Here is a 22,428-nt window from a genome sequence, read left to right as displayed (position 1 = left end):
ACTTCCAACACTAGGTTAGACGGTCATACTTGTATTATAGATTTTGTCAAGATTGTTGAAAATTCGTCTTGGTATAAATCTGCTAAAGCCTATGTACAATCGGCGATACACGAGGTGGGGAATCTTGACAGTTTTCAGAGGATTGGTAGATCGTTAGTTAAAGACACAAATCCCGGGCGATTGATCATGATCTATCTGTATGCTGAGGAACTGAAGAAAATCATCCCCGATCAAATCCGAGACATCGAGATCATTCTACAGGAATGTTTACAAGAGGGATTCATGGAAATAATCCGTTTTAACTAGTTTTCCTTCATCATCGAATCATGGGTGAAAGTGACAACATCGTAGAAAAAGCGGATACTTGTATTCATTTTAGTCATTTACAAATCATGGCTGAAAGTGACAACATCGCAGAAAAAGCGGAGAAGTATGCATTAGAATGGGTCAAGAAAATGCAAGACGATGTGTTGTTTCAATTTGCTAAAAAAAATCTGATAGCGGGAGTGTTTCCATTGACTCTGGACCAATATACAGATCTACGGAACCAGGTGTACATCAATCTCTATAACGATGCGGGATTGATGTTAATTTATGTCGTGGGGGAAGAATTCAAGAAACGCATGCCAGAAAAAACCGCCGAGATTGAAAGTATCACCAAGGACTGGCTTCGAGAAGTATACATAAAGTGTGAAGAACTTAAATCATGTCATTTATGAAATCATGACTGCCAGGGATAACATCGAAAAAACATTTGTCCTACAGTGTATTGAGGAAATAGAAAACTTGCCAGATTTTCAAAAATTGAAATCCTATCTTCGTTCGGTATTATTTCCAATCACTTTAGACGAATATTGGTGGATATGCAGACATTTGATCGAGAACCGTATCAACACCGAGTCATTGGTGTTGATTCATTTAGTAGCCGAGGAATTAATGAGAACAAAACCCCACAGCAGTGGCGTGATCGAGACCCTTCGAGTGCAGTATCTTCATCACATGTACAACAAAATACAAGAAAATGTGTAACTTTTAATCTGGACAATAATGAAGTGTATCTGTTACCCGGAGAAGACCGGAAAAGTATCTGGATGACTGTAGCCGCTGATCGATATCGATTTCAGCGCAGGATTCGAGAAATGGAAAAAATGTTGGACCCTATTTTAAAAAGACATGTGTATTGGTGTTGTGTGTGGGAGTTATGTATTTGAAATATGTGACATGAATAAAATTGTTTACACGAAAGCTGTGTTTGGTTGAGTCTCTCGGAGAAGGGTTTATTTGCTGAGGAATCCAGAAAATCCTAAAGGTATGAAAATCGAATCAAATAAGGTGTTTTCTATCGAATAGACCTTATGAGATGTTTTTATGGATGTACATGGTCGAGAAATAAATTTTTAAAGAGGCGGAGAAGAAACATCGGGCCTCGACTCGACCTCTTTGACCTTCGATTATTTATATACCATGCGACGTAGCAAAATAAAAATAAGTTTAACGAATTCGCCGTCTCAGAATCTATCAGATTAAATCTACCATGCACAGACATCGAATGTCTAGAAAAAGACAATGAGAAAAAACTCTCTTCTCGAAAGCACAAATCCGCCATTTTGACGGCCGCCATCTTGGCTTCGTCTCCGAAGCGAGGGATGTTTTCGAGGAGGTCCGCGCTCTCTCGTTATATACCGGCGCGCTCGCCAGTTCGCTTCACTGGTGATCCAGCACTGCTATAGAAGATTTGAAGAAGTTATAGAAGAAAGATTATTGAAGAATGGCTGAAGGAAGAAGAGACCCGATCTACAACTTCCAGACCTTGTCTGGATTTCGGTACCGGTTGGTAGTGGTGGCTGAGGAACGGGTAGGGGAGAATTGGGTCGTGCGTTCTCAGAACGACCTGAGCACCTTCTCCCCTTTCGACCGCAGTGGGGCCCGTGAGATCATCGACCGAGTGCGGCAAGAGTATGAAGGGAGGAGTCGCCGCCGCACCGCTCGGATGTCTACGGCTACGAGACCGCGCCGACGGGCCCCACAGCCACCCTCACCACCACCACCTTACTCCCCGACGACGCCTACAGCACCACCAGCGATACCATCGGCACCGGAGGAATACAGCCCGGTGCCGATGAGCGAGTCGCCAGCGTCACCGGTGGAGTATTCACCGAGGTCACCGTCCCCCGCGCCACCTCCAAGCCCAGCCCAGAGTCGGTCGCTGTTGGTCGCAGACACGCCACCACCATCACCACCGAGACCAGCAGCCCCGGCAAGACCCCCACCACCTACCATTCGGTCTGCAGGGAGGACTCTGCCACCGAGACCACCCCACACACCTGTGGCAAGTCATCCCCCGAGGAACCACCCTATGACTGTCCCTGGCTGGGCAGATAGGGCGGTTCCTATCTGGTTTAAGTGCCCTATCTGCTGGCAAGACAGGGTACACTCTGGAATTACGTGCGGGGGATGTGGGCAGCGCCCAGCTTGCTGCTTGTGTGTGGAGCAGTTAGCGGAGAGGAGATACACCCGGGGACGGTGCCCGTTATGCCGGTTTACCAGATCCAGGCATTGAAGAAAAAGTCGGTCTTAGGACCAAACGGCCCTTTTTAGGGCCACCCACATGTTACGAAAAGATGCTTTTATGGCAATGATTGAGAAACAAATTAACACCAGTTGCACTTTATTAACAAATACATGATTTAATGACAATATACACTTGTTGATCATACCTATAAGCAAAATCATGAATAAATTGTCTGTAATGAGTCCAATTTCCTCCCGCTAACCCACACCCAATCTTATAAGGGAAGGCTAAAGTCTTGTACGATAATGTGCCCAATTCAAGTAAACATTGTTGAAACCATAGTTCTCGCTGTTCGGGTGTATCTCGATAGCGGAGAATACGCTGAGTTCCTTTTCCGTAATCCCACTGGGCTAAGAAACAAATCACATCAGGCTCTGTAGCATTTGATAAGATGCGTAACGTGCCGGGTATTCCTCGATCGGGTTCTATAGCTAGATTTCTACGGCCTAAGGGTCTCCGTGTAGCATACAAGTTGCCCCACGGATATTTGTCGGCAATACTTTGACTTAATCCATGAGGTTTTACCGTTAAACAATTACATTGTTGTACAATACCATCAACTTTCATAGTGAGTAAATCTCCCTGCACATAAGTCACACTCATGCTGTGTTTTTGTTGAGTGTCGAGGCTACAGCTTTCGTTTATATAAGTCACATTCACCCGGTGTGTTTGTTGAGTGTCAATCATGGGGTTTCTTTGATAAGGGTTCACTACCCCATTCAAAGTGGCATTAAAATAGGATGAAATAGGTTTTTCTCTATCGATCTAACTATCATTGAGGTTTCTACTGCCTCACAGACGTGAGAAATGAAGTTTTAAAGAGGCGGAGAAGAAACATCGAGCCTCGACTCAACCTCTTTGACCTCTGTTTCTTTGAAAACTATGCGACGTAGCAAAATAAAAATAAGTTTAACGAATTCCGCGCCCTAGAATCTATCAGATTAAACCTACCATGCACAGATATCGAATGTCTAGAAAAAGAAAATGAGAAAAAACTCTCTTCTCGAAAGCACAAATCCGCCATTTTGACGGCCGCCATCTTGGCTTCGTCTCCGAAGCGAGGGATGTTTTCGAGGAGGTCCGCGCTTTCCTGATATATACCGGCGCGCTCGCCAGTTCGCTTCACTGGTGATCCAGCACTGTTGTAGAAGATTGAAGAAAGAAGAATTGAAGATGAGTCAAGTACCGAGTCCACCCATCACGAACCACAACCTGGTCCCGGAGGAACAGCGCGAGGACTGGGATGCCGAGCTGGAACTGGTGCAGCGACCCCCGGGGCGGATTGTGTTCCGGCCAGATGGGGAGTTTGAGTGGCACTTCTTCTATGAAGGAGTGCCAGATGCCCCCAAGAAACCATTGAAGAGGCGCCACCGAAACAAGAAGGCAAAGAAATAAGGGGTTTACCTCTTACACCCCCACGGCCCTTTTCAGGGCCAGCCACATCTTATGAAAAGAGGCTGTATATGACAATGGTTGAGAGAAACAAAAACTAACACCAGTTGCACTTTTATTTTTTATTAAGAAACTCGCTAAAGTTACACAGTGTTGATAGTTAATAACTTGCCGTGTTCTTCATAGTCTCCCGTCATGTAACGTAGTCTTTCGGATGCGAGACTATTCTCATATGCTTTCCAACAACATAGGGGATGAACGAAATACCTCATGTTACGCTTCGTTCTCCAGTGTTTCATTTGAATAAATCCTTTTAACGTTTGTTGATCTCGGGTCATGATCAAATACTGGTATTCACTCTGAACGATTTTAACGATATCCTCCGGTCCTGCATTGTCTAAGATAAAAGTCCATGCCATACTTTGAGGAGTTTCTCTCACTCCTTTGACTCTTCTATAAACTGGCACGTATTCCATCTTTTGGCAGACTGATTTTTTTACTGTGGCAAACCTGTCTTATATAGGTACACACGCACACAACACAGATCTTTTTTTAAAATTTTTATTTTGTAAACAATTAAACATTTGAACAATTACATCAGTGACAAGTTAATACCATGACATTGACAACTTTGTCCTTTATGGGTTCTAGGTTTACGAAATGTCTCTTTAAACCATTGGGCTACATAACGATCTCGTTGTAACGCCGTGCCTTTCCAAGGAAGTAACCAATCTTGAACCGTTTTTCTTTTACGATGGCGTTGATGTAGATAATACACACAATATTGTCCACAGACATCCGTGTTCAACGCTTGATATCAATTCGTGTTATGAATCCAAGTGTCGCCGTGGCGTCGCATAAACGCTTTGATTTCTTGATGCATCGGGGGTAATCCGTAAGAATCAAAATATTCTATGATGGGGCTGTTCAAATACAAACAGACCCAGTGGGCTCCGGGGCGATGATGAGGGTCTGTATTGATCACGATCGCTTTTTGGTGGGGTAAGATCTCCGGTAATACGTCTCTAGGATACACACCTCCAAACGCAGGGCCTAAATCTCGAGATAAGACGTCTCTCAATTGATACGTGTCCATCAGTAATCGATGCTGACTTCTCGTTGTTTGTTGATTTCTAGCAAATTGTCAAAGACGGCATACACCACGCAGTTTAAGGTCGTCGCTATGCTGTCGGCAAATTGTACTTCTACTCTCAGGTTCCCCGTCTGTATGAGATGAAATTTATCCGTCTGAGCTTCTTGATCTTTGGTGAAATCCATACACCATAGGCTGTAACCGTTTTTATACTCTTCCAGAGTAATGTCGGGAGCCCAATCTTGCCCTAATTTTCCCAATCCTTTGTACAGACTTAAATACGATCTCAGATACTGATCGGCCGTGAAATTCGGTTCCAGGGGACGAGTTTCCATCATGTCTCCATTGATACTGACTTCTAATTTTTTGATTTTCTGATTTTGGAAATTAAACGGATTTTTAGCATCATCCCCGTTAAAGGCGGCGTTTTCCACAAACCCCAAGAGGATGAGTTTGGGCATCTGGCCTTGGAATAGGTGATCGGTGATTTTCGATTGGGTCCCGGTGGGGATCGTGAACGTTTTCACTTCCACTCTTCTCAATGGATATTTAGCTGTTTGAGTACTCAGCTGTTGATTGATCAGATTGATGATCGTTGGAGTCGGTTTGACTTTTCTCACCCACAACACCATACTTTGAATGGCTACTTTCCCACTACTTCCGGCATCGGTCATCATGTAGAATTGAGGTCTGGCACGATTGAATCGGAGACGTACGTCTACTCCGTTCGGTAGACATTTCTCTTGCTGAAACAAATCCAGATGTAAACGGTCCATCAAGACAATTTCCTTACTGTTATTTATTTTGTGATGACGTTTTCTCAACCCCACATTCTGAGAATCGTCGGGATATATTGGGGTGGGTAGCATTGCATTGATGGTGACTTTATCACCAACTACGGTAAAATCCTTTGGAGGTTGAACCAGACCAGAATACTCTCGATCTTCCATTTGACTGGCGGTATCTTTTTCCCACAAGGTACAGGCTCTCATCTGAGTTTTCAGAGTTTTGGGGGCATAAGACAGTAATTTTTCCAAGTAGGCTTTGTACGGATAAGTATCCATTCCGGGGGTAATGACTTTGCCATTGAGACTCACATCGATTTCACTGAATAAGGAATGTAAGATGTTATTGACCGGGGTGGAAGTAGAACCCGCTCCCGTGAGAGCCGTTCCGTCTGCTTTGGTGAATTTACAGACCATCTGGAGATACGATTGAGATAAATCCAGATATTCATCTCCTTGACCTTTGATTTCAAATTCAATGGGAGCCGTATCCGAATTTAACGTACTGGAAATCGGATAATATTCCATCCATTTAGAGTCTTCTAAAGTGACGTTAGTCGGGGGAACTTTAAACAGTTCCAAACTGTCGGTCCCACACGCGCAGGATTCTCTGTGCATCATTTTTGAACGATGTGTTACTGATCGTTGTTAGGAATCAAATGGGTTCACCCCTCCCTCACATCTCCTTTTTATAGGTTCAGTCGAAAATGTCGAGAGATCGCTTCTTCTTACCCCGGACCGGTGGATGGGGCTTTCTTTTACGCGGTCCTCCTAAGAGACGTTGTTGAGAGGGGGTCTTGGACTGTCTCTTACGATGTCCTCGTGCACCGGCCTGTCTTTTACGGGGTCCCCCTCTTGCTAAGAGACGATGTTTGGCCATACCGGCTGTATTCTTAGCGGCTCGTATACCGAGCGTCTTTGAGAGATCTCTTATTTTCTAAAACATCTAACCCCGTCTTTGCGGCGGCCGTCAAAGCTTGTTTAGCCCCCGTTTTGAGTGAATCGGTAAAAAAAGCCTTTTCCTTTCTGTTTTCTTTCTCCTCATAGTGGTTGCTAACGCCTGCCTTCCGTGAGTTCTGAGCGCTTGTTTGAGAGATCGTTTATTTTCTAAGACATCTAACCCTGTCCGGTACCGGCTTTCATGGATTGTCGTGCTCCTCGTTTCACCATCCCCGCTAAAACACTGTCCCCTTGACGGGATCTTAATTTTTGTTGAATTCTCGGCATGGCCATACGACTCGTATTTTTGATGGCTTGTATTCCGTGTGTCTTGATGGCATCTTTGAGAGACCGTTTATTTTCTAAGACATCTAATCCCGTTTTAGCGACTGCTGATAAAGCACTTTTAGCTCCCGATTTGAGCAAATCGGTGAATAAACCTTTTCCCCATTGCGTGGGGTTAACCTTTTTGAGGAAATCGATGTAACCTTTCCCCCCTTGTGGTGACGGTACTATAATCCTCCGATGACTTTACCGGCCGTGTTAACAATGCCACGAGCCAAACTCTTGGACCAATCTCCAAAATATCCATCGCCTGTTTGTGGTGCGGGGCTCCCTCCCAGTAACCGTCCAACGACCTGACCGATCACGGGAGCCGCTAGTTTACCGACTGTTTTTAAGAGACTACCCCACCCATGACCCCGCTGGTGTAATAAACCTCGTTGATACTGCATCTTTGTCGAGACTGACCCCTTTCAGAGCCTTACCCGCTTTTTATACTTTTTGCGACCCCTCCTTTTTCTTTTCATACCTTTGCCTCCTTGAACGGCCCCGGCTATGGCCGTAACCAGCATGGGAAGGAGAATGGAAAATAATCCGTGTCCTTTCTGTCGTCTGACTCCGCGATGATACTTCATCGTCACACGACTTTTCTCTTCAATACACTTTTCGGAAATGAAGTTTCACGATCGTTCTTCCATTTAAAAAGCGCATGGGGGTCCCCAGAGAGGTCATGATGTGAATATCGATGGTATCGAAATGTTTTTTACTCAGTTTCAAATATTCTACTCGGATACGTTCCCATTTGGCTTGTTGTCTATCATCTTGATGAAAGTTACAAGGAACCACTCTTAATAATTTCAATTCGTTGGACCCCACCACCTGCGGATCCACCACATCGCAATACACGTACATGGATTTCAGATTTTCGTACAAATCCATGGTATGGTTAGGTAAGTAAGTCACGTTCAACCACGTAGTCATGGATTCATTGGGAATGATGAGTTTCTCACTCCCTATTCCGAGTTTGTAAGCTAAGCCAGTGGGAAAACGGATGGCTAAGGCTGTTGTTTTTTTAAGTATACTACCATGAAACTGATACATGACTCGATCATATTTCTCGAAGTACACTAATTTCATAGAATTCTCTTCTCGCGGATCGCCGGCTGTTTTCCATATCTTTTCGAATGTTCTGTGCAAGGCTTCATTGATTTCATCGATTAAAGCCGTGGAATGAATGTAAGCCCCGGGTCTAAAGTGAATTCGGTAAATAGTCATCATAGCATTGAGTGGAATGACATCCGCCCAATGCGTATGGGTCCAATCAACCACTACAGCACAACGATTTAAAGGAATCGAGTTTTTTTTTTGGTCAGTGTAAATCGCCCCCATTTAAACGTATCTGGATTTTTAACCTGTTGGGCGTAAGCTGTAGGGATAAGGATGTCAAAATAAGCCTCTTCCTTTGTAATATTTTTCAAGGCATTGGTATACATCATTTCGGTTAGCCCTACTTCCCATTCTCCGTCCGTTAAATCCAGGGTTTGTGGTAATAGGGTTTTAAATTGAGCAGTCGTATTATTTGAAAAAGCTTCCATAGACCCGTCACTGAGGAGAGTCATGTAAAACCCTTCTCGGTGAGCCATGATGATTCAAATGATGACCATGTCTCCATTCCTTCTCTATTTATACTCATAACACAATGAACATTTTCATATTTTATTGAACATACAATATAATGTTAATACACAATTTTACATGTCATTCTTCTTGATCGCGACCACCACCGCAAGGCAACGATTGTAGAAAGGAGTCTTCCAACTCTAGTTATACCCCCCGCAACAAGTTGGGGGGGGGGGGGTTATACTGGAATCGGGTTGTCCGTCTGTCTGTCCGTCCGTCCGTCTGTAGACGCAATGGTTTCCGGACTCTAAAGCATTATCCTTTCCACCTACCGTCACCATATCATACATATGGACTACCCATGGGATGAAGATGTTCCCTATCGATTTTGGGGTCCAAAGGTCAAGCGCACTGGACATCAAAGTAGCAATATGGTTTCCGGGCTCTAAAGCGTTATCCTTTCCACCTACAGTCACCATATCATACATATGGACTACCCATGGGATGAAGATGTTCCCTATCGATTTTGGGGTCAAAAGGTCAAATATCACGCGCACTGGACATCGAAGTAGCAATATGGTTTCCGGGCTCTAAAGCATTATCCTTTCCGCCTACCGTCACCATATCATACATATGGACTACCCATGGGATGAAGATGTTCCCTATCGATTTTGGCGTCAAAAGGTCAAAGGTCAAGCACACTGGACATCGAAGTAGCAATATGGTTTCCGGGCTCTAAAGCTTTATCCTTTCCACCTACAGTCACCATATCATACATATGGACTACCCATGGGATGAAGATGTTTCCTATTGATTTTGGGGTCAAAAGATCAAAGGTCAAGCGCACTGGACATCGAAGTAGCAATATGGTTTCCGGGCTCTAAAGCATTATCCTTTCCACCTACAGTCACCATATCATACAGATGGACTACCCATGGGATGAAGATGTTCCCTATCGATTTTGGGGTCACGCGCACTGGACATCGAAGTAGCAATATGGTTCGGTTTGTCTTGCCATTTGTTTTTTACACTCAGAAAAGAGGTAGTTTATACCCATTACCAACACCCTTTGGGAGATTGGGGTAAGCGGGGGGTATTCTTAGTGAGCATTGCTCACAGTACCTCTTGTGTTCCTCTCTCGACTAAACGGCGGCGAATCATCAGATAGTGTCGGGTTCCCCAGCAATCGGCCACATCATACCCCTCCTGTAATCTGTCTTTGAAATGTCGGAGACAGTCCTTGGAATTGTCAAACCAAGGACTCTCAATCAATGTCCATTCCGATTCGTGTTGTCGTCCGAAACATGCCCAATGGGCTTTCACTTTCCAACGAAAATCTTGATACTTGGTCCTCATGATAAAGGCAGACCATCCGTGAGGTATCAGTATACGTTTGTACACGTACACAGGTTGATCTAACACTTTGTGTTGTTTACAATGTCTCAAACACATCTTCTTATCCACATACCATGCCGTTTTCTTTCCCTCCTGTTTCCATGCGTACTGTGTGTTAGCCATGGTGAACTGGTGAATCTGAAGAAGATCGTTCCATGTTTTATACTCGGGCTCGCCAACGTCATTTGTGGACTAGGCATGACGTATCCTACGAGAGAACTTAATGTGACCATCCAAAAATCACGATTGGAATCGCCTAAGGCTAACATCACGACCGACGTAATAATGATTGTTAAACACAGGAATAATTGTGCAAAATACACAATTTCTGCTCGAGGGACTTTTTCACCCAAGAATTTCCATTGGACGGTCATGGCAGAATGAGATCCGCTTGCGGAATCCATGAGTCAAAACTAGGGGGATATCCTTTCCAACGCACTTTGACTTCTGAAATGACTTTTCCCCACGCGGCGCTTTTTATACCCTAAGATCTCCTCCACTTCGTAGACATCGTCTTTTTTAATTACTGCTTGTAATTCTTTATCGTAAAACGTTCCTTCTAATTCTTCTCCATGGTCGTCTTTAATTCGATATACGTTGCGTCCTGGAACTTTTCTGGAAATGGTAAACAATTCTGTCGTCCAATTCGGTAAATAGCCTTTTTCAAATGTACGTTTCGCTTTACTGATCCGTACACGATCTCCCGCTTGTAATGAAGAGGTCGATGATAGTCTCTGTTTTCCGTACAAGGTTTTCCATACTTTCAAGACGTTCTTGGCATTGACTTGAGCAGGAGCTCTCTGAATACTGCGATGATACGTGTGATTGTAACCGTGTACCAGATCGGGTAAAACATCCACATACCGTCGTGTTTTATGACGTGTAAAATATCGCCACATATGTGCTTTCAGGGTGCGTTGAAAACGCTCCACGATACTGGCTTTTGGTTTCGGCATTACGCGTCGTAAAGAAATGAATGGATTTGAAGGCTTGCAGAAATTCTTTATTTGTGAATTATCTCCCTTGATCCGATTGAATGCGAACGGGGCGACGTCCGTCTCGAAATATCCATTTGAGGCCTCGTATCATTTCTTTTCCCGTTTTCTGTTTTAAAGGCACCACCGACGCATATTTCGACAACACGTCAATCGCACACAATAAAAACGTATACCCATCATTGTATTTCTTCAAGTTCGAGACGTCGGCTAAATCTAACTGCCATTGTTCATCTATATCCGTCACTCGCGTCTGTTGTCTTTTAAATTTCCGACGTATGGGCTTATGTAGGGTATACGTATCCTGTTCTTTGAACCACTCTCGAATTTGAGCAAGAGTAATCTTATGACCTAATTTACGCACTTGACGGTATAAAGCCTGTACTCCTCCATACCCCGTCTTAGGATCGTAATAAAGTCGCTGTAAGATCTGATTCCTAGATTTTTTCATGGTAGCGTTAACTATTTTCCAATTTCACGTGATGTCTTTTTACCAGCCCCCCTGATATTTTTAGGGGTCATCATTCGTCTGGGAGTTTCATAGAAAGATTGGTCAAAACCCGAGATTTCTTGAAATCCGCTCTCATCTTCATCTATAGGTTTAGAAGTACTGATTTTTCCGGGCTTGTCCATCGCTTTTATAACATCACGATTGGTCACATATCCTTTAGGGGCATTCGTTTCTTTTAAAGCTTGGGCAAATTGCTGTAATCCTGCAGGGGGTTCACGATGTTTCAAAGGTTTTTGTCTCTGGGACTCGGGTGATTAAATCCACGATATTGGAATCGGGTACCTTATGTCCTCTATAACTGATTTCTCCTTCTTTACTCCAAGTTAAGACTTTGGATTTCTTGAGATGATCGAGTAATAAACCCGCTTTCTTTTGACCCGGTTTACTGACACTTTTGATAATCTGATCTTCTAATGCATTGGTATCTGCGGCTGTGGCACCCTCAGGCGGTGTCGGTGGTAAAGGTTTAGACGGAGTCTGTTGTCGTGCTTGTTGTAAATATTGTCGATATCGATGAAGTTGATGGCCATACAAAGCTACTTTTTCCCCCTCGGTTAAATCATCTCGATGTTCGATGTCATCTAATTCACTGCGTAACCCCACGGTCGATTGAAATTCGGGAGGCTTGGGTAATTTTCCCTTCAACTCATTCAGCATGGCTTCGGGTACTAATACCATTTTACGACTCATCTTCTATTGGGATATTTGCAAATTTTGTTAATTCCACAAACGAATGAAGCCAAGCCCCCTTTCTGATTGAGTAACGCTCGTCGTTTTTTCACGGGTTGCGGCTGCACCATGCGTCTTAAGATGTGCTTCTTCGGACCAAGTTGTCGCTTCTGAGCGGTAGTGAGAGGAATCACCCCTTTTAATATATTGTACACGATCTCACAAATCTTTAGAATGCAGTCATTGGAACAATATTTGATGACCTCTCTCTTTAATTTGGAGGAATAATGAGGAGCTGCTAAGGTTTGCAAGAGGGGTAAATGAGGTCTTAATCGGGATTCACACTTCTTCGTATCAGCCATAGTGTAATAATGAAGGTCTGTGCACACTCCCCCTGCTTTTTATAGTGTTACGCGCTCGGGTGCTGGGGATTGAAACGCCCGTGATGAACGGTCTCCTCGTGATGATCGCGACTACTTTTCAAATTGTATTGCAGAGGACAATATCGACATTTGTATTTCTGCTTAGGGGTCGATGTGCTTAAGGGAGTAAAATGTGCCATACCCCCAAAGGCTTGACCAAAACTGGGTAAGGCTGTATCGGTGGTTCTGGAAGTTCCTATGGGTCCTCGCATGGCTCGTTCCATTTTCTTTTCAGCTAATCCTTGTTTCAGTTCTGCTAAAGTCTTCGTTTTCCTGGGTGGGGTTATTTGAGGTGTCATATATTTCGAAAAAGGGATTTTCACGATGAGTTTAGGGGTCTTCTTCTTCTTAGGAAATTTAGCCATGCGCAAGAGATAAGGAGCCAGGACACTGGTTTTAGGGTCGAGGGTCTTCCGGTGAATGATGAGTTTCGGAACTTTCTTAGGAACTTTCTTTTTTCTTTTCTTAGCTAAGGCTAAGAGGGAAGGGGGTAACACACGTGTTTTCTTTTGCTTCACGACTCTCGCCACACTACGGGGACGTCTTTTACGTTTTTGCCCCGTTTCCCATTTGAACAAATGACGAATGATGGCCCCTCCTAAGAATCCGGTTCCACCCCGTTTCAAAATGGCTTTTTTACGATCTTCCTCATTCGCATTCTTATTGGCAATGACATTCAAGTTATGACGATGTGCTTGAATGAAACGCCCCGTGAGTTTATTCACGGGTAAGACTCCTCGTAATAAATTTTTAGCGCCCATGGCAAACCAGTTGAGTAAGGCTTTACGTCCTAATTCAATGAGATGGGCTCGTTGAACGGGATCCCGTTCCCGCTGTAAACGTCGTAACGTTTTCACTAATTTACTCTTGGCTGTAGGTCTACCCATGATGAAAGTTGTTTGTGAAATGAAATGAATAGTCATTCATAATGATATTTATACTCTCGGTGGCATGTGCACCGCTAAGGTAGAAAAGAGTTGACTTCTTAATCTTAAATCCTCGGGTGTCTGAGGACTTAAATCGACCAGTAAATACCCGTGAGGAATACTGGTGGCTTCATCATACGCGGGTAATAAATGAGGCATTTGTAATTGGCGACTTAATACCCCAATCTGAGATTTATCTCTAGGATTTTTAAACAACACGAGATAGTGGGCATTCAGACTGATAGTACGATGTTGCACGGCCCGATCAAATAGATTTTGCGTGATATATATAACACTGGTATTACGGTGATGCGCTTTGCGCGTAAACCAATCTACAATAGATTCTATGGCTTTACCCCCCATCATATCATCAAAAATGAGTAAATGCCGAGTACTGAGATCGGCGACTAATTTCTCATCGTCTTGAGGAATGTTGTGAACGAATGTTACAGCTTTTTGTAATGATTCGTAAGCCGGTTGCCATTCTCGATAACACCATTCTATTTTTTCTGGGGGTGGTGATATCCACTGTGTATTTTGTACCAGTTGCTTCACAAATTCCGTTTTACCCGATTTAGAGGGACCCGCCACCACCATAGTAAATTCATGTTTCAATTGAAACGGAGCCAGTGTCTCGTAGGCAAACATCTTGATAAATGACACAAGTTCAAGGGATCATACATATTTATTAACAAGTAAAAATACGAACCGTTTCTACAAAAGAATCTCTACAAATAGGACATGTTCTAAGTCCTGCAGCACACATACCACAAGTACATAAATGACCACAAGGTAAAAAAGCAATTCTCAAGTCTCGTTCTAAACAAATGTGACATTTCTGGGTACACAACGGATTCCCTGCCGCGTCTAAGGGTAAACCTCCCCAATCGCGATCACTGTCTTTAGCGCGGGCATAGGCATTGAAAGCTTGTCGTACCCATTTGACACTTTTATTGCACAACACGTAAGCACAATGAGGGTTCCAATAGGCATGTTCTATCCAAGGATCGTCCCCGGGTTCCCAATGTTTGAGAGACAATGTGCAATGAAAACAACGCACATTATCATCCATTCCTTTGTAAAAGAATCCGGCTTCTGCAATGTTAGGTAATAAGTTCAACAGAATATCGGGGGCTGTTTGAAATGACGCTAGACGAGTCGATAATTCACCATAGGAAGGCACTGAAGGATTCTGTAGTGATCCACATTTACTCATTTTGCAGACTGATGTTTTTCTCAAGACGCGTTTCCTTTTTATACCTAATACCCAGAAGGAAGCGTGTTATAATGATGAACCCGCTGGCGTTTATCATACACCATGCGATATTTTTTCACTAAGGGGATAGTGCGAACATCGTGCTGGCGCGTTCTCTGAATGAAGTGAGGATAACGCACATTGACTTCTGTTACCCGGATGAATCAGGAACTGTTATGAGCTAGAGTCTGGAAAGAGGAGAGAGAACTGATGTCAACAATCTTTATTGATATCGAGGCGACTTGCATACAAATTAAATTGTCTTAAGTCAACACAAACATAAATCTCAGTTTCAATGACTAGTGACAAATGACATGTTCAATGGTTAGGGGCAAATGGCATTCCAACTACTACACAGTAAAACATGTCCTCAACTGACTGAATTCACATCAAGAACACTGTAGCATTGAATAAATGAACTATGAAATCATTTGACTGAAAGTATAAACTATGACGGTAATCGAACATTACAGAAAATAGCCCAGTTGCTAAACAATAACAAATACATGGGCGCAGCCATTTTGAAAGAACCCGGATGTGGAAAATGCGGGAAAAATAAGTGATAGTCCCATGTAAATAACTGACTATTATGCTTACTCGCTATAATACTGTGACTAGAATTGTTCCAATGTCTCCAAACTTAAACACTATTGATAAACATACATAAAAATAAACATCGTTAACTCACACTTGCTTATAATGTTACTAAACTGCAGTCACGTGACCTACAAGCACATGTTTTCAGACCTGGCTGCTTAAAATAACAAAATATGCACAAACAGCTGGGTATGCACGTAATTCTAACATATATACAGCTACGCTAGTACCTTGCATAAATCCTTATACATGGCAAATCAAATACAAGCAAGAATGTACACATTAATTACCTGGAAAGAGGAGAGAGAACTGATGTCAACAATCTTTATTGATATCGAGGCGACTTGCATACAAATTAAGTCGTCCCAGTAATAGTCGACATTCCTTCGACTTCGCCGGATAACATGTACTAACAAAAAAAAATGTAGCACACCCATTTTGCTCAATAAATCTTCTAATTACAGTTTAGGTCCAGCCGCCTAAACTGTTGACAATGGTAGGATTAAATTGGGTCTCGTCATGTTGATAGATAATACTATCCGTATCAAAATAGAGGACGCGTTCCCCCAAAGGCTCTAACGTCTCGTACAAATGTAAACGAGCATGCGCTGTGGTAAAACAAGCCAGCACTACGTTTCCAAAAGGACAGTCTTCTAGGAAGTCTTCTTTCTCTTGATAATTGATTAGCATCATGTCAGTTTCCGGATGATCTCGATTTTCTAGGAGCTCGATTCCTTTGATTTCTAAAGTGGCGTCTTCTATTTTTTGTTGTAATTCTTCTTCTTCGGTCAGATACTGGGTTTTCGGTAATTGTAATCTTTGAGCAAATTTTCCCCACAGACAATTTAAAAAGAGTTTGGCAATGGTTCTTCGGACAGGGTTTTTCTCGATATCTAAAAGATTCATAAAGATACCTTCTCGTCGACGGATCTCATCGATGTAGCTTTGTTTTTGTTCGCTCGTTTGACAATGATCGGGGAATCCGGAAGCTTCTTGTTTAATTTTTAAAAAAGTATCGATGTAAGATCGAAACAAGTCCTGACTGGAGTTTTCAAAATGCCAGACTTCATAGATGCGGTCGAGACGATATCCTAAATCTAAGGCTTTGTGAAGTTCTGTAGTCACCCAGGTGCCAGTCAGACTACGCTGTGAATCGGTGTGCTGGCATCGCTCGTCAGGGTCTAAGTTGCGATGTTCGGCACAGGTTCGACATAAGGGAAAGAGTAATTTTCCTCCCGTCTTATAGGGTAAGACGGGGTGATACAGACCTCGTGGTGGTAAGACACGACAATGAATGAGACCAAAGTACTCTCTCACATTCTTGAAATCGCTGGTGATGACTTGAGGATGCCCGGTGGGAAACGGTTTGTATTTCAGAACGTAAGGATACAAGGAACACACATCGACGTATCGCATGTCTCCCTCGTTGCAATACAGGCGAGTAGCATTGGTACGACCTCCATATAAGGCTTCCCGAGGATTTAAGGGGTCCTGAATATTGACTTCTTGTATAAACGTTTGTAACTCGGTGTTGTTTTGAACTTGCTGGTCAAACTCGTGTTCCCATAGGTTCACGACTGTATACCCTTGTTCCTCTAAAGCTGTGGCTCGTTTCAAGGTCTGCACGTGCAGATCTTGATACGTATGCTGGACTCGATGAGGATGCATTTCCGTCAACAGATTCGGATAACAGATAGGACACCCGTGCCAGTAACAGCCGTAGAATTCATAGACGATGCGCGATTCCTCATCGTACCCGTCCACTGTATAGGAGCCTAAAGTGACTTCACCCCCGTTTTTAGCATGACGTATGGAATGGTGTTGATTCTCTAACCAGGCTAACCAACGACAAGCCTTGGCCGAGTAGCGGCGCGATGGTTGATATCCCATATTAGGAATAATGGCAATGGTGTCCTGTGACATAAATCCTCGTCGATAGGCTAAATTAGCCGTGCTCGCAAAAGTAATCGATTCCTGAAATGGGTCAACGCGTACGAGACCATAGAGGGTAGACTTAAATTGCGCACAACACCGGCGCAAAATATCCACGTCCGAGGTACAGTAAGTTAGAAATTCCTTCTGGAAATCAAACTCTTTTCCCTGCTGCTGATTGTACCAGGTATAGAAGGTCTCGCGATTGGCTATCGACATGTCGTCAGGATTGTAGTAGTGCGCATCTGGATAAGGTCCCACGTAATTCTGGTTCTGTTCCGTGTTGAAAAAGTGGGGGAAATAGCCTTTTTCAGTTCTGTTAAACCAAACGCAGAGGGCATCTTGGCCAGGGCAAAGGGTAAGAAATTGTAAGAATCAATGAATCTCAAGCTGAATACTCCCATGCACAAGATTTTACTCCCGTTGAGGATGATTGCGGGTTTGATACAGGCTGTGTGAACCAGATAATTCAAGATAAACTGTCCATCGTATCCTTTGAAATTGTGCGCAATGATGGTAGCCTCGTCGTGTTTGAAAGTCACATTACCCTTCTCGTCCGTCTCGGCCTGTAATAACCAGTCCATAAACTGTTTTAAGGTGTCTGGTCCTTGAAATATGAAGCGGCGTTGTGCTCCAAAGCCTTGACAGTGGTGACAGGGGGTGTCGATATCTAAACTGTCGCAATGTTGACACACGCGTTCTGCTACACATAAATTAGGGATGTGAATTCCGTTTTCCTGTGTACATTCGAAGTCGTAATAAATGTACATTTTCAATTCCTTGTTGCGTTTGGGTTTAGGTTTCCTTTGAACAAAGCAGCGATGTGGCATGGTGACGAGTTTCTTGCAGATGTGGCATCGATATTGACCTCCGCAGGCATGGTGTTTTAATAACTGCTTGGACATCCATTTCTGACACTGGTCACAACGTCCCATTAAACTGCAGACGGTTATCGTAGTATTGCTATTGTAGGGGTTTCAAGTGGGTCTGGTAACACGTAGCATTTCTGAAAAAACCCTTACAATGAGGGCAGTTCGTATGGGTACCGTCCGGGGTACAGGGAGAATCGGCTAAACAAAACGAACAGCGGTGAGGACAGACCCTAACCCTGATGGTCTTCGATGTGGCTATATCCTACATCACAGTAATCACAATAATATGGATTTTCCGTCATTCCCCCCATAGATGTAATGGCATCGTAATGTTCGTTATCCAACAGAATGTTCAAACAAACACCATGACCCTGTCCTTTGTAGATGGGTTCTAACCTTAAACGCTGTGTGTTCATCTTAAATTGAAATATTTTCAATCGATAATGAGGGGTAAGTACCTGCTGTAATTTCTCCCACTCCTGAGGGCCACAGGGTTGGTCGATTGCACATCCGGCTTGTTCCATGAGAGCTAAGGCCTGTCGTTTCTGGTCAAGTGTTTTGGTATCCCCTTTTCTCATGCGTAACCATTTCTTTTTCCATTCGGGGTCCGGAATCTCAGGTTTTTGACTGTGTGACCGTGCCACGGCGATAGCTCGGGGTAGACATAGGGAATCCTCGGGGTTTTGAATTTGAACGATAGCTCTCTTGGAGATCTTAAATTTCTCCTTATCCACATGCAGATGTTTTTTCTTGTTTCCCCCGCTACCTTGCGGATATTTCACATGGAAAAAATCCAGTTGTGTGGCTCCGTCTGTCATCAGGAACTCTTTCTTAGATTGCTGTACGGCTTCTATCTTATTCAAAATTTTATCCTCGTTGAGATTCTTGGACTGTGTGAATTCCACCCAAATCTCGGAATCCAAAGACGGGTGTCGAATATTGAGCCTTACATAATCATTGGGGTTGCACTGCATTTCCCGTTTCACATTTTTGAGCATATCTTTGAATAATCGCCGAATAAAGGAAGAATCTGGAAGCTCTTTGAAAGTAACGTTGTACACATTTTGTTTCACTTTAAATTTCCTGGAATGACGGCCTCTGTCGAGCTTGATTTGATAATATTCCGACACTAACTGTCGTTTTTCTCTGTCTATCCCCCCTCCCCGCTGTAAAATCTCACTCGTCGCCAGTTTTCTCTGCGGAGTTCTAATTCACGCTCTCGCTGTATGTGAAGTTGTTCCTCTAAAAATCTCAATCTCTGTTATTCCGAAAGTCGTTGTGTATTCGCTCAGACATGCTGATGAAAGTGACAACGCGAATTGTGTATTGCGTTTATATACTTATTGTGACGTCATAGAAAAGCAGGTTTTTCCACAACGTCAATAACCTGGAGTCTAAATTAATTAGATTATAACATTTAATAAATGTGTAAACTTCACATCATGCGTTTTTTTATTCATACCACTGTGGATTTTAAAGGATTAACACACCGATAAAACACAGGCCTTGTCGTCATAGCGACTTTAACCCCACTGTTACGTCATAGCACTATCAACCCATTGTTGCGTCATAGCACGCGCTCTAGTTCATACCGTCCTACCCCTGCACAGCACGCGCTACCTCGGTGCACTCCTAGCACGCGCAGCCTTAGCGCTACTTCGACACGCGCTACCTCGGCAGGCGCAGCCTCGGTACACTCTCCAGTGCGTTCTAAAACTTGACCTTTTGACCTCAAAAGTGCACTCAGTTGAACTCCTTATCGGGACGCGTTATTCTACTTCTGGGGTCTCTGTGGGGTCAATGACGTCACAGCCCATCCCATAAAGCCGTCTGGGGTCACCCATCCCATAAAGCCGTCTGGGGTTATATATATATATATATATATATATATTAGGTATTGTACAATACATACACACTTCATTTTCTAACCATGGATGAACACATTACGCAGTACAAGTGGAAAGTTTTGGCGTGGAACTGTATTAAAAGAGATCAGAAAAGATGGACACTTTTAGAGAGTCAATGGTTTGATAAGAAAGAAGAATGTATTGCTGATTTTAAACAGAAAATGAGAGAAGGATACGATGTCGCAGATTGCTGGGGATCCAAGGAATATTTACTTAAACGCCGAATTATGCCTAAAAAGTACGGTCTGTAATCAATTACATGTTTAAGAAGATGGTCATAATACAGAAGAAAGTTAAATTTGACAATCATGTACAAATAATCTCAATACCCTATGAAGAACGGAAGAGGATATGGATGCAGTATGCTATAGATAGAGCTCATTTTAAAAGGAGAATTGAGCAAGCTGAGATATTATTGTCAGCAACCCTACTTTTTTAAGATTAAATGACATGAAAATGTCTGAGGTCAAGTGTAGTTAACACTGAAAAATATGGGAGTGGCATGATTGTTCTGTATATAAAATGGAGTGTACAATCATTACGGCTGCAGTCACCTTAGAAATAACACATTACTCCCATCAAATGTCTACGGTCAACCACTCCCATCGCAAAGTCTACGGTCAAGCAACCCACGTGATAGTTTGTTATAAAAACGTAGTGGTTATAAAAACATTGATCAGATCTGAGTCAATCTTACTAGACACAACATCGATTCAACAGATATGGAGCAAAAACATCAAGATCTTATTAAAATTAACTACTCGACTCTGGTGAGGAAAATGAAGACCTCTTCGGTTGTCGGACATCTTTATGACTATAACATTATAACAGACGAGATGAAGCAACAAATTGAGGCGGAGAAAACCAATTACGCTCGAAACAGAAAACTACTAAGTATCATTCTCCGTAGAGGCTCAAAAGCTTGCAGATGTCTCCGAATGGCTCTGATGAAAGCCAGCCAAACAGATTTATCTAACCTTCTCACTGACAGCGAAGATACCATGTCCGAGTACGAAAAGAAGTTAGCCATGCCCCGATCCTTGATTGTGAACACGACCGAAAAACATAATGTTGAAAACAAACCAAAGAGTGACCCTGTAGCACGACAAATGTCTCAAGATGAACGATGTAGAATCAGTCTGGATGATTTCAATGAACTTTTCCTCACCGCCGTGTCTTTCAAATATGCACATACGTCACTTTACAGGGGCCAACAACGGTCTGGTACCCACAAAGAAGGGAGTAACTTTCCCGTTGTCCAGATGGTTGATGTTTGAATCCATTCTACCAGGCATCCAAAATTATATGGAAAACAGATCGGACGACGAAATGAAATGGCATATAGGAGGGGGTGTATACGTCTCCATTACCCCGGGGTATACTGCGGTGGATATAAGGCATTATTGGAAGCCAGATGATGCCCTGGAACCAGTTCCGACAAGGAAAGGTGTGACCCTGAACAAATACAAACTGTCCAAATTACTACAGGTCGTTGAGGAAGTGCGACAATGTGTTCCCGAATTAAATGACACAGAACTTTGCGCATTCAGTGAGTCCCATCTAAATTAGCTTGGAATGTTGAATTGCCCAGAATGTACTCCATTTGGCTATGAACCCAAAGAAGATGTGTCCCTGGAATGTAATGCCGGTGACTTACAAGACGTGCTGGCAATCGAAAGTGACAATGAATGAATGACACCACTATTGATTAATTGATTGTCTTACTCATGTAATAAAAAACGACTGTTATATATATATATTTATATATGTATGTATGTATAATTGTATCATGATATTCATAATAAAAGTATACGCAAGTGAAAAAAAATTTGATTTATGATTTATTGGTACAAAATACAAGACAAACATGAAGGAATGATCAGTCAGTTACAGGATGTCAAAGTATACAGACTATTCGAGACAACTCTATTATACTCCCGGAAATCCGGGGGCATTTGGGGGTCCAGATAAACTCTATCAAGCCGTAAAACAAGATGGAAAATATAAAATAGGACGTATAAGAATCAGACAATTTTTGAACAACGAAGATCCTTACAGTTTGATGAAACCTATTCGTCGTTCATTTCCCCGCTCGAAAGTCGTAGTGGACACCATTGATTCCATGTGGGACGGGGATTTAGCCGATGTCAGTAATATATCGTCTCACAATGATGGTTACAAGTTTTTGCTAGTGTTGATAGATATATCCAGTCGCTTTTTGTTCATAGTACCGTTGAAAAATAAGCAACATGGAAATATCACCG

General features: G+C 42.9%; 3 protein-coding genes and 1 pseudogene across 3 annotated transcripts; 2 read left to right on the top strand and 2 right to left on the bottom strand.

Annotated features, from left to right (window-relative positions):
* Window positions 1-1,768: 1,768 nt before the first annotated feature.
* On the top strand, window positions 1,769-2,560 carry LOC125663207 (uncharacterized). The gene has a single exon (XM_048895511.2). The coding sequence runs from the start codon at window positions 1,769-1,771 to the stop codon at window positions 2,558-2,560; it is 792 nt and encodes a 263-aa protein (XP_048751468.2).
* A 1,724-nt stretch (window positions 2,561-4,284) lies between these two features.
* On the bottom strand, window positions 4,285-9,870 carry LOC125663208 (uncharacterized protein F54H12.2-like). The gene is made up of 2 exons (XM_056147903.1): window positions 9,440-9,870; window positions 4,285-9,149 (listed from the first exon to the last, which is right to left on the bottom strand). The coding sequence occupies exon 2, from the start codon at window positions 6,461-6,463 to the stop codon at window positions 5,060-5,062; it is 1,404 nt and encodes a 467-aa protein (XP_056003878.1). The 5' UTR covers window positions 6,464-9,149; window positions 9,440-9,870; the 3' UTR covers window positions 4,285-5,059.
* A 6,048-nt stretch (window positions 9,871-15,918) lies between these two features.
* On the bottom strand, window positions 15,919-17,376 carry LOC130049371 (uncharacterized). Its single transcript, XM_056146825.1, has one exon. The coding sequence runs from the start codon at window positions 17,374-17,376 to the stop codon at window positions 15,919-15,921; it is 1,458 nt and encodes a 485-aa protein (XP_056002800.1).
* A 3,510-nt stretch (window positions 17,377-20,886) lies between these two features.
* On the top strand, window positions 20,887-21,733 carry LOC125660764 (uncharacterized; annotated as a pseudogene).
* Window positions 21,734-22,428: the final 695 nt, after the last annotated feature.

The sequence above is a fragment of the Ostrea edulis genome, chromosome 8 (assembly GCF_947568905.1).
Source record: "Ostrea edulis chromosome 8, xbOstEdul1.1, whole genome shotgun sequence".
NCBI classification, from domain to species: Eukaryota; Metazoa; Mollusca; class Bivalvia; order Ostreida; family Ostreidae; genus Ostrea; species Ostrea edulis.
The sequence above is the reverse complement of the archived record's forward strand: the minus strand, read 5'-3'. Positions and strand labels throughout refer to the sequence as shown.

Excerpts from the sequence above, each read along its gene's own strand:
- LOC125663207 (XM_048895511.2), top strand. The coding sequence starts at position 1,769 with ATGGCTGAAGGAAGAAGAGACCCGATCTACAACTTCCAGACCTTGTCT.
- LOC125663208 (XM_056147903.1), bottom strand. The coding sequence starts at position 6,463 with ATGATGCACAGAGAATCCTGCGCGTGTGGGACCGACAGTTTGGAACTG.
- LOC130049371 (XM_056146825.1), bottom strand. The coding sequence starts at position 17,376 with ATGTCACAGGACACCATTGCCATTATTCCTAATATGGGATATCAACCA.